We start from the raw sequence: 12725 nt of genomic DNA, 5'->3' as shown, positions 1-12725 counted from the left end.
TTAATACTGAGGATAAAATGATTACTTCTTGGGGATCAGAAAAGGTATTAGAGAAGACCTGAAAACTAATCCAGATGTTAAAGGTTGAATAGGATTTTGCTACGAGGATTTCAAACACAGGGAATAACATTTACCAAGGTGCAGAGGTGTCAGACAGCCCAGTGTGTAGCTCAGGAGCCCTGGAGCACATGGAAGGGAGATACAGGAAAAAAGCAGAAGAGTACGAGGTAGTGGAACTCTGGATCATGGAGGGTCTTTCTTACAGTGCCCAGGAATTGGGGGTTGAACTTGTGTGCCTATGAACACGTTTTAACCCCAGAACACTGGGAGGAAAGGCCATACTTGTGCCTCAAGTAACAATGGAAGTAGCTTAGGAAGGTATGTGTAGATTTAAATCACCTACAAACTGCCTGCCAGAAAGATTCCAGTACATTCCATCTTCAAGAAAAACCATGTGGTGGTAGGAAGCCATTGAAGGATTTTACAAAGAATTGACTGGTGAGCTTTGTGTTTTAATCACTCCAGGATCTGGGTGAACTATGCATTTAAAAAGGCTAAGTTCCAAAGTGAATAGAACAGTTAGGAGAGATGGTAACTGTCTAATCAAGAGACAGGGAAGGTCTGTATGAGACAGTTGAGCCAGAGGGTCAGGGGTATATTGGAAAGAGAGCCCTAAGCTAAAAACAAATGTTAGAAATTGAGACTTGGTTGGATGTAGGGAGTTTGCGAGAGAGAGGTAAGAAGGAGAGATGATCCCAGGTTTGTGGTTGGAGGATGAGGCAGGGAAGTTGGGAAGATGTCATTTAATTTTATTTTGGACCATTGGCTTTGATGTTCCTATGGAAGGACATCAGGTGGGGATACGAAATGGGAAATTGTAAGCACAGATCAGAAATATGAGATAAGGTTCATGTTTAGGGGAAACAGATTTGGGAAATGGTCTTTAATATGGTCTGCACTGGAGCAGAAGGTAAGGAAGGGCAAGGCTGTAAGTATTAGAAAGTGATAGTGCTAAGTATCTCGTGAGAAGGCCTATGTCTACCTCCATCTTTTTTCTCACATAGGACTTTGCATACAGCAGGTTCTCAATAATTACTTATATATTTTTCTAGTTAGTAAAGTAATGAAGGAGACTAGACACTATGGGCGGGAACTTGATTCCTTTGGAATTTCTTTGCATAATAAAATCCGGGGCATAATGAGTGACAAGTGAGATAACATGCACCTGTTTTTCAGCACGGATCAATAAAATACAAGCTCTGATGGCTGCTGCAATCATGGGCCAGAGTAAAATCCCCAAAGGAAGTGGACCTTATCCCGTCGGTTGTACAGATTTGATGTCTACATATACTAAACAGGTGATGCTTTAAAACCACTTATTCTTGTATTGGAATATTGACTTGCTATGATTCCCTAGAGGTTTTGAAAGTTGACCTTGCCCTCACCTGAGAATGACTCACTTTGCCATTTGTACTGCTTCATGGGAAGCCTTTTTCGAGTTAAGTCATTCCCCAATTCATTGCTGTCATTTGATTAACTTAACTATAAACTCTAATTTTCCCCTTCCTTAATGGCTGAAACCAGGCTCACTTTCTTTTCACCATGAAAGCTTGTTGTTGTTCTATTTCTCTTCTCTTTTGACTGTATTCAATCATGACAGCAGCTTAAAAAGTTCTCTGGACTTCTTTCGTGAGCAACAGAGGTATTTGCGTCCCCAATAAAATAGCTGTTGGAATCTGAGAAGTGACTTGACTAAAATTGCATTAATTTTTTTCCTCTACAGGGCACCTTCTTGCGTCTGTATTATCCATCCCAAGATAATGATCACCCTGACACCATGTGGATCCCAAACAAGGAATATTTTTTTGGTCTTAGTAAATTTCTTGGAACACACTGGATTATGGGCAACGTTTTGAGCTTATTATTTGGTAAGATTTCTGCTGACCCTGCTTTATACGCTCCAGAATATAAGACAGTCTTGGAAACAGCGACCGTTTCAGGCAGTTAAGGACCAAAGTAGATTTTCATCAGTCTAACTTAAGATGACAAAGCAAGTATATATTTCTTGAAAGGTCAAAGGCCAGGTCACTATCAGTGAATCGAGGGTTCTCATATTGTCCATTCTGAATATGATGGGATGGGTAAAGGGAATGAAAGTATCAGACTTTCAGACTGGCTCTAACATCTCTAACATCTCTCAATGACAGGTCTTTTGTTTTCTTCTTACATATTGTGGGGGAGCAATAATATGGTGAAAGCAGCAGCTGGGCCGATGCAACTATGATCCCTTATGCTCTGTGCTAAAGTGCTTTCTACAGGCCAACAAGAGAAAAAAAGTAGAAGCCACCATAATTCCCAAATCTCAAACTAAGGAGCGAAAGCTAATTTCCTACTGAGCATAGATAAGGGGATTCTACTCTCATTCCCATCACCCACACCCAAGAGACCAGCCTCTCTCCCAAAGACAATCTGATATACAGTCATCACTTAATTTGTCTACTTTCATGAGTATAGACTTTCCTTTCTTATCTATCTGTTTGACCAGACACTACTGTTGGGCTGGTGTCAACTATATCTTCAGATTTCCTCCTAAAAACTACCTACAGCTTTTGGCATTTATTTTAAACATCTTTTTGGAGTTTTCTTAAAAAAACTACACATCTTTGTGGTGCTTGAATAACTTATAGGTCACTTCTGTAGCAATCGTCACATTCGGGCTTCATGATCACATCTCCATGTAATAGGTGAGAAAAGGAAACACAGATAGTTGATGAAAACAATGACAATTGAGAAGTGAAGGAAGGGAAGACAATATTTTCCATGTGTGTGCCCCTTACTATTGACTGCATAGGTGCTTTACATGTGTTACCACTTAAACATAATCCTCACAAGAAACTTGATGAGATAGGTATCATTTCCTTCCTTTTATAGAAAATGAATCTTTAGCCCTAACTGGTTTGTCTCAGTGGATAGAGCGTCAGCCTTTAGACTCAAGGGTCCCAGGTTCGATTCCGGTCAAGGGCACGTACCTTGGTTGCGGGCACATCCCCAGTAGGGGGTGTGCAGGAGGCAGCTGATCGATGTTTCTCTCTCATTGATGTTTCTCTCTATCCCTCTCCCTTTCTCTCTGTAAAAAATCAATATAATATATTTTTTTAAAAGAGAAAGTGACTCTTTAGCTTAGACAGTTCTCTTACCTTGCCCATGGTCAATAGCTAGTGATCATGGCAGAGCTGTATCTAAAGCCACATCTGAGTATGAAGTCAATGGTCTCTTCACCTTTCTCTTGATCATGACCCACGTAGAATGAGAGGAGTCTCCTATTAGAAGATTCTGGCTTTCAGTGTAATGTCCCTGAGGTTTAGTTTGTTTTTAGAGCATTCCCTTTGAAATTTTTCCAAAACCAGGCATTGATAGTAAGGAACAGCCTTCTTGAATATGCCTATAAGTAGTAAAATGTCTCACCTTAAGCTCAGAGCTGGCAAGGAGAGCTGATAACTAATGATCCTGTGGTCTTAGGAAAAACCACATGGTTCAGGTCCTTGGTTGGTGGGTATCTAGTAGGAGAATTTTTAACAAATGTGCTATTAATGCATAAAAATATAAATTCCATGGGTCAGGATTTTATAGTAAGGAGATGTAAGTTAAATTAACCAGCAACATTCAAGTAAAAACTCCTATTTATAATCTTTCATTGCTATCTAGGTTCAAAAACAACGCCTGCAAGCTGGAATGCTCCTGTGAGGACTGGTGAAAAATACCCACTGGTTGTTTTATCTCATGGTCTTGGAGCATTCAGGTAAAGTTTGAGAGGTTGAACAATTTCAGCCATGAGGGATCAATGTATTCCCCCAGCCCCAAAAGAAATAGCAGATTTTGGAGTCTCATGCAGGCCCCTATCCTGGAGGAGTTGGGGTTCCTCAAGAATTGGCTATGATCCATTATTGATCAGTCCAAGCCCTGTCTTTTCCACCTACCAGCTCCTGGAGCTTAGCCTCACAACAGAGGAGAGAGGGTGTTGCATTTTTGGCTGTTGTCCTTCTGTATTACAATATTTATACTCTCAGAATCATCCACTGTGTTAGTTCAGGGCCCCTGAGAAATAGACACCAAGATTGGATTAGCTGTGAAAGACAGTTACTGAGAGAAATGCCTATGAAGGATAGAGGGGAATGATCAGGAAGGGATGGGGAGAGCCTTCAGATCGTGATGCAGGGTGCATATTTGGGAAGGAGATGAGAAACAGGGGTTTATAGTTGCTACTATAGAACACAGGTATGTCACCTGGTATGTGGCAGGGCTTTAACTTTCCTAAAGGTTGATGAAGTCTCAGACTATAGCATAGTTCTAAAAGGCCAATGGAAGGAGTGCTTGACCCAATGTTGTTCATCAAAGGATCCAGAGAGGTCAGAGCTGGGTGGGCTCTTTAGTTAACTCTGGTCTCAATAACTTGATATCTGACTGGCTTATTTTTATGATCACTACATCCTTTCCACTTTCTTCTTATATCTTCTCATCTGCCTTCCCTTCCTCCACCTCAGAGAATTATGCAACTTTCAGAGAATAAAAGGTAGCTTTTAGCTAGAAAACAGATGGGTAGCATCTGCAATAAGAAATGATTTTCAGCTCTTTAGTTGTGGTCTAGCTATTTATTTGATTAGAATCCCACGGCCAAATCCAGTCTGCTACCTTTTTCTGTAAAGTCATATAAGAACATGGTCATTTTACACATTGTCTGTGGCTACTTCTGTGTGATGACAGCAGAGTTGAGTAGCTGTGACCATAATGTATGGTGCACAGAGCTGGACAGATATACTGTCTGGCATTTTGCAGAAAAGGTTTTCTGATCCCTGTGCTAGATTATTGTCCCTAAAGTTCCTGGATCTTCAGGGGTAGAAGACATAGTTCCTCCCTCCCTCCTTTTTATTCTTTATGGACATTTTCTACTGAATGCATGATATGAGAAGATTGTGCAGAATGGAAGGGGGTTACAAATGCAATGGCTTTGCACATGACTGTTAAACATCTCACCCTATCAACAGCTGACATGCTCAGTAATGACTCTGTTTTAGACATTATTATCAGCACTGAAAATGTACTAATCTACTTAATCCTCAGAATAATCCCACTAGATGCCGTTCTGTTATAGCATCACCCTTCTACAGATAAAAGAAAACCAAGGCAGAGGTAAGATAGGTGACTTATCCAAGGTCAATAGCTAGCAAGTGGTGGAACCAGGATTCAAACACAGTGGCAGGACGATAGATCCCATTCTCTTAAGCACCACACAGTACTGCCTTCCTACACACATTATCTTATTAAAACCTTACAGCAAAGCCTTTATTAGCCCCACTTGACAGGTGAGGACAAAAAAATCAGAAATATAATTACCTAAAGTCATGTGACTGGTAAGTGGCAGAGCCACAATTAATACTCAGAACTCTCAAAGGCCGTATTGATAATCATTGCACCAGGGTTTCTCAGTCTTGCTACTGTTGATGTTTTGGGCTGGATAATTTCTTGTTGTGGAGGTAGGTGGTCCTGTGTATTGTAGGATGTTTAGCGGAGCCTCTACCCACCAGATGCCAGTAGCACCCTCCCCCAACTCATGATCATGAAAATGACAATAGATGTCAAATATCCTGAGGGACAAAATCGCCTCCCTTTGAGAACCAGAGCTCTCTGCTTTACTCCAGGGCACTACTCCAGGGTGTAACAGCCCTGGTTTACTAGTAAACTCCACCTTGTAATTATGACTGCAGTTGAATGCTCCCCTCTTTTTGTTTTGAAGGACAATTTATTCTGCAATTGGCAATGACCTGGCATCTCATGGGTTTATAGTTGCTACTGTAGAACACAGGTATGTCACCTGGGATGTAGCTAGGGTTTAACTTTCCTAAAGGTTGACAGAAAATGTTGGGTGGTCAGCGATGACTATATGGTAAGAAACAAGGGAGACTGAGCTAGCTCTTCAAGAATTACAAAAGCAGCTAACATTTCTAAAGGGTTTATTTTGTGCTGTAGTTGCACACCATCATGTAATCCTCATAGCCACCCTATGAGATGGCTACCATTATCACTGTTCTAAGGAGGAAGAAAAGGAAGCCAGCAAAGCGTTATCTGCCGAAAGCCACACAGCTAGTAAGTGACATTGCTGGATTTGATTCTGGGAGGGAGTTTTCAATGTGGCCTCCAGGAATTGGGAAGATAGAATGGGTTGAGTTTACTCACAATGATGTCTTTTTCTTAGAAGTCACTTCAGGGCCTTTTTGATTTTTTGTTTAAATATTTTTATTGATTTCAGAGAGGAAGGGAGAGAGATAGAAACATCAATGCTGAGAGAGAATCATTGCTGGGCTGCCTGCTGCATGCCCCCCACTGGGGATCAAGCCCACAACCTGGGCATGTGCCCTGACCGGAATCGAACCATGACCTCCTGGTTCATGGGCCGATGCTCAACCCTGAGCACACAGGCTGTGCATGATTTTTTTTTTTTTTAAATGCAGTATAGAGGAAGAAAGGGAAGTCAGGAAGGTCAGAGTGACCTTGAGTCAAGGGTGGGAAAGAGGAACATGGGTGCGATGGGGAAGTGTAAGTAATTGATTCTGTTTGTGTTGAAGAGATGGATCCGCCTCTGCAACATACTATTTCAATGACCAGTCTGCTGCAGAAATAGGGAACAAGTCGTGGCTCTATCTCAAAACCCCACAAGAAGGGGAGAATGAGGTGCTTCTACGAAATTCACAGGTACACTGCGGTCAGGGCAGGTGGTGTGGGGACTAAAACGCACAGGCAACAAGATGGCATTTGCTAATTTAGATTTATACTCGGCAAGCTGTGCTCCTTGCACTCATACTTCCCATTGCCCAAGATCCATCAGCAGGTTCACTGAGTAATACAATCCCCTTAGTGCAGCGGTACTCAACCTGTGGGTCGCGACCCCTTTGGCTGTAAAATGACCCTTTCACAGGGGTCGCCTAAGACCATCCTGCATATCAGATATTTACATTACGGTTCATAACAGTAGCAACATTACAGTTATGAAGTAGCAACGAAAATAATTTTATGGTTGGGTCACAACATGAGGAACTGTATTTAAAGGGCCAGAAGGTTGAGAACCACTGCCTTAGTGAAATGTGTGGGCCATTGTGAAATCAAAGACAAACAAAATTCTGGGAGATGACCATGAATATACAGAATTCTTTTGCATTACAACTTCTCATTTTAAAATCTCAAGGTAGATTCATAGTCCCATAAGAAAGACTACTTTTCAGAGAGGGAGAATAGCATAGTATTAAGAGTCTAGGGCCTTAGGATCCTACTTTGTACATTTGAATCCTGGAGCCGTCACTTTTCAGTGGCGTCATCTTGGACAAGTTAATTTACTGTCCCTGTTTTGCTTCCATGTTTTCTCAGTTACAAAATAACGAGTACTAGTGTCTTTCCCACAGGGCTGTTGGGAAGATTAAATGAAATCGAGCACACTGGCTCTAGCCCTGTGACGGCTTTCCTGTGGGTGCTTTACATATGTTATTGCATTGAATTCCATCCAAATGTCACTGGGGTAGGTAGGCAGCGTTAGACAGTAAAAGGAAGCTCAGAGAGATGAAGTCATCCGAGGTCACACTGTGGCTAAGCAACCGAGCCGGGATGTGGCCCCCACAAGGCTGGTGCCTGCATCATGATGCTGGGCTGTTTTCTAACCACTTACTGCTCAGACATTGCCAGCTTATAAGTAGCTGACCATTGCTCCCACACACAAGCTCTACACAAACGTTACAATAAGTTGTAAAGTATTACAACTTTTTACTTTGTCATTTCCTTCTTCTAATAATCATATCAGGTGCAACAAAGAGCAAAGGAGTGTTCCCAGGCTCTCGATGTGATGCTTTCTGGAACACCGGTGAAGAATGTATTAGACTCAGAGTTCGATATGCAACAGCTGCAGGTGAGCTACGAAAGCCCTTTTCCCTGTCCTGTAGTTCTTAGCTCTTTATTCTCTAGAGTTTGCTTTTCTGCTGTAATACAGGGTACAACATGATAAAGAGCTGCAAAAAAAAAAATTACAGGTGAAGTGTTAGGACAGGAAGAAATGCATTAGGTTGAACTATATATACAGTTGTCAATAGTCAGTCTACAAAAATGGCAGTTCCACGTGGTTCAACTTAACACCTCTGGTAGAAGTACTGTAACTTCTTGGATGGCTTCTGCATGTTTTTGAGCTTGATCCTGGAAAGCTGGTCCATAATTTTTAGATACAATGTTGGGAGGGGAAAAAATATGACACCAAGTGAAGATCATAGACAAAGACTCAAAAGTGGGTGTGGAGGGTGGAGTACAGGGAGTAGAGGCACTTGAGTTTAAGCATAAGATGATGGTCGCCACTCTCTCTCTTATCCCCATGCCTTTGTACATGTTATCCCCTTGGCAACGTGACTCACCCTCCGTCCTGACTAAGTGCTGCTTAATTTTCAACTCAAGTCAGGGAGCACCTCCTCCAAGAGAAGCTTTCTTGGACCCACTGCCCAGCCCTGGCCTGGATTGGCTATCTATCCTGGCTACTCCTTGCTACCACTCCATTGTATTTGCATCATGCATCTGTATTTCTTTCCTTCTCAATAGGCTGTGAGCTCACTGGAAATGAACTACAATGCCTAATACAGAGCAGGCACTCAATAAATCCTCATGAAATGCACAAAGTGATAAATATGAACTGGGGAGAGGGAGAAATCAGCATTGATGATGTTTTAAGTGTGGGTGACTGGGAAGACCATTAAGTTCACTTCTGAACTTTTACAAATGCTTACCATATATATGTGTGGATGTATTTGTATATATGTATTATGTGTGTGTGCTATATGTGTATATTTATATATGTGTGTATTTTCTTTATAAGAAATCAAGGTGTATAACCATGCCCATGAATTGAATACTAATTGCCTGATTAACAAAATCATTCACTCTATTTTTCTGACAACCTGTGAGATAGTTATCAATTCATATCATGCTTTTTCACGTAGGACTCCATTGATAGAGATAAAATAGCAGTAATGGGACATTCTTTTGGTGGAGCCACAGTTATTCAGGCTCTTCACGATGACCGGAGATTCAGGTAAGAGAATGAGGTGAAGAGACAGAACAGTAATTTATTGGAAGAGGGGGAATGATAACCCACGTGAAATACAATTTTATCAAATTCTTAGTAAGGAAGGGACCCTTTGAGGCCTACAAGTCTATTCTTGTGCCTCTATTAAATATTCTCTGTGAACTTTCCTAAGCAGAAAATATCTGATTTCACTGCTGTTAAAAACTTTCCCCTCCCCACATATTTTCCCTCATTCTTATTCATCTGTTTGAGGGCTTAACATTTTCACTTGGAAATGTACCTTTATATACACATTTTATCAGCGACATAAGATTGTGATAATAATGTAGCCATCTTATAGTCCAGATTTCCCTAGTAAGCAGGGCATTTTTAATTATTTTTTCATTTTTAATTTGGAGTGAGGTCTGAAATACTCCAGTGTGCTAACATAAGGATATATTTTCTGCCTTGAAGTACTTCATCCCAGACTGATGAGCTCACGTAGAGCCCACCATATAGAAAGGGAGGATCACTTGTGAAACTCCATCTCGAATTCTTAAAATCTGTTTCAGTAGAAGGGGTTTCTCTTCCTTGGTCCATTTAGCACATAAAACAGTGTCCAAAATGTCAAGAAACATAGGATAAACTGACTTGTAAAAAGAAAGTTAGTAACTGAGAGCATCTGTATACTATAAACAATAAAATAAAAAATAAATAAGAAAGTTAGTAATATTTCCAGAGATATGCCCATGTTTTTCATCAATGCCCAGACAATTTTCCAGGTACAGCACCTCTAAATATAAAGCGATGGGTCCAATTGTTACTCTAGGAAAAGATATAATAAATAGACTATGGAGTATCCAGAAAGTCTGGAAACATAGGAGCAATAATGCATGCAGGGAATTTTTTCAGACACCACCATTTTGAAGAAATCACTACTTTTCAAAAATTTATTTTGAAAATAATATTAAAATGAATGAAAATTTTAAAGATTATATATCGTTCTAAAAGTCCCAATTCCTAAATGCCTCCTAAAGAAAATGATTACATATTTCCACATCTGCGACCTTATAAAGCTAATCATATCTCCTTCTCACATGAAGCACAATACCATCATGGGCCAGTGGGTGTGTCCATTAGTCCTGGCTTTAGTAGAAAGACCTATATGTTTGCCAGTGTGTAACCAGCCTTCCGTTATCATCTCAACAAACACCTGCAGGTGCGGTATCGCCCTGGATGCGTGGATGATGCCCCTGAATGAGGAAGTATGTTCCAAGTTTTCTCAGCCCCTCTTTTTTATCAACTCTGAAGCGTTCCAATATCCTGCTAATATCATAAAAATGAAAAAATGCTACGCACCTGGTAAAGAAAGGAAAATGATCACAATCAGGTAATAGCAACTGGCTTCATTATCTGAAATAGAAACTTGAAACTTGGATAAACCACAACAGATATCAGCCATTAAAGGACTGTTAAATTTGTTGTGTAGACTTTCAATAAGTGAGAATATTAGAAAAATCTCAGGTTGTAAGTGCATTTAGATTTACTCTTTTTAAAATGCAAATGTTCAAGTGGTGTTACTATATGTGGCCCATATACTGATAATTAAAATGCACGCTAGGGTGCTTGCCACTTTCATGTAAACACAAGAGCAAGCTTACACATTTTGGGGTCCTGGCAGAGAAAAGTGTTCCATCACCAAGCTAGAGTAGGAACTCTTTAGGAAAAAAGTCAGAGCATCGGTTCAGACCGGCAATATGTTTACCTATTTGGGAAGAATACAAACTTATAAATTCCCCAAACTATAATGGGGTCCCCTAAGTGCTGGCAGTATGCTTATATCATCGATGTGAAAAAGAAATCCCAAAAACGTTTTGGACTCACAATGGGATGTTACAAAGCAAAGATAGTGCTCATCCCTCTCCTATATGAAACGGGTTTATTTCCAGGGAGAAAATATCTAGTATAGGCAATGAGCACTTTGGGATCACAGAATGAAGAGGTCTTTTCCAACTGATGTAGTCAGAAAAGGCTGCTTGGAAGAGATGGGAGTAGAATTGGGTGTTGAAGGATGGAGAGAGTTTAGACAGAGCGAGGAAATGTCCAGATAAGGAAAGGACTTCAATGTAGCATATTTGCACGTGCAAGTCTAATTCTAAAGGAGAAATAGTATAGAATGCCTAACCTGTCCTTCACCCCACTTCCTTACTAGGCACTCTTTTTCTTCCTTTTGCTACTAGAAATCTTGAAAGAATAGCTTATATTTAATATTGCATGTGCTTACTTGCAGTTACTCTTGACTCCTGTGGTCTAGCTTCCCAAACACCACTCCCCCCCCCCCCCCCCCCATGCTGAAGCTGGCCCTGCCGAGGCTTTAAAAGCCCAGCAGTCTATGTGCAGTTTCAGCCTTTCTCTCTGCATCCATTCGATATTGTTGAGGACACCTATTTCTCTTCTCCAGGCTACCCAGCCCTACTCTTCCCCTGTCATTTAGAGGGCTCCATCCTTTCCCCCCACCCTCTCCTTCTCCTTAGCCATACTGTACTGTGGGTAGCATCCAGGCTTCTGCTTTTCCCTGACCCTGTGTCTACCTTCTTTATGAGTCCCATGCTCAAGTTTTGATTGGAATTCAGGGAAGAGTGAGCAGGTGCCAAGTGGTTCTGTTTTGAGTAGTGATGGCTAAGAGGAGTCACAGTTTGCTTATAAGCAGCAGCAAAGTCGGAAAAAAAAAAAGAATTGCATCATGTGGGGCCTGAAAAAAATGTATTTTAATTTGGTATTTCTCAGCTTGAGATTGGGAAATATGGGTAGAGCTGTCTGGCCACAAATTGGAAATGCATAGACTTTATATGTTATAGATGAAACCTTTGGTGTGGATGAGACCGCAAAGTGAGAAGAGAAATGGTCTGAGAATAGAACCTTGGGAAATGCCTACATTTTAGGTGAAGAGCCAGAAAAGAACAGAGTACAAGGAAAGGGGCAGGCATAATGTCAAGGAAACAAAGAGGGGAAAAAAATGCAATAAAATCAAGTGTCAAGTGTCCCGGAGGTAATAGAAAATGAGCAATAAAAAGGCCATCCTACATGATGGTAGGCTGTTGGTGAATCTAACATGCAACTTGGTATTTGGAAGGTGCTTACATTTTAAATAATACAAGAAAACATGTTTTCTAATCTACTTAATCCAAGGCTTAAATCCAAAGTGGCTTGATTAGCATCAAATAGATATCAAGTTAAGTGGTTGCAGTAAGGGAGCAGGCTTCTGGCTCTGAGTTCAACATATAACACATTCCTTCTACTGAAATTGCAAGTATTCCAGCCCCTTCAAAAGCTGGAATAGTTTCTTTTAAAGACAAGATGCCAAGCAAAAATAGGATCTTTGAATTGTTTATCTAGAAGGGAAGACAAATACATACTCTAGGATCCCTAAATGAACAGTCTGTGACCCTCAAAAATCATATCTAAGGAGATCAAATTGATAAATATTGTTTCCTTGGCTTTTGGTAAATAAGTCATCCAGGCCCTGGCTGGTGTAGCTCAGCTGGTTGGGTGTTGTCCTGGGCACTGAAAGGTCACCAGTTCGATTCCCTGCCAGGACACATGCCAGGTTGCAGGCTCGATCCCCTGTGAGGTCCTCCTG

General features: G+C 40.9%; 1 protein-coding gene across 3 annotated transcripts in view; it reads left to right on the top strand.

The window, feature by feature from the left end:
• PLA2G7 (phospholipase A2 group VII) overlaps window positions 1–12725 on the top strand; it is a 37517-nt gene that overhangs the window by 23609 nt on the left and 1183 nt on the right. For all 3 annotated transcript variants that reach the window (XM_081094902.1, XM_081094904.1, XM_081094903.1), the window contains 8 exons: window positions 1237–1358; window positions 1784–1928; window positions 3706–3799; window positions 5792–5860; window positions 6621–6747; window positions 7844–7948; window positions 9021–9112; window positions 10305–10475. In XM_081094902.1, coding sequence (XP_080951028.1) covers window positions 1237–1358; window positions 1784–1928; window positions 3706–3799; window positions 5792–5860; window positions 6621–6747; window positions 7844–7948; window positions 9021–9112; window positions 10305–10475 — 925 coding nt within the window. The remainder of the gene's footprint in view (window positions 1–1236; window positions 1359–1783; window positions 1929–3705; window positions 3800–5791; window positions 5861–6620; window positions 6748–7843; window positions 7949–9020; window positions 9113–10304; window positions 10476–12725) is intronic.

The sequence above is a fragment of the Myotis nattereri genome (genome assembly GCF_964212035.1).
Source record: "Myotis nattereri genome assembly, chromosome: 6".
NCBI lineage: Eukaryota > Metazoa > Chordata > Mammalia > Chiroptera > Vespertilionidae > Myotis > Myotis nattereri.
This window is presented reverse-complemented; position numbering and strand designations above follow the sequence as displayed.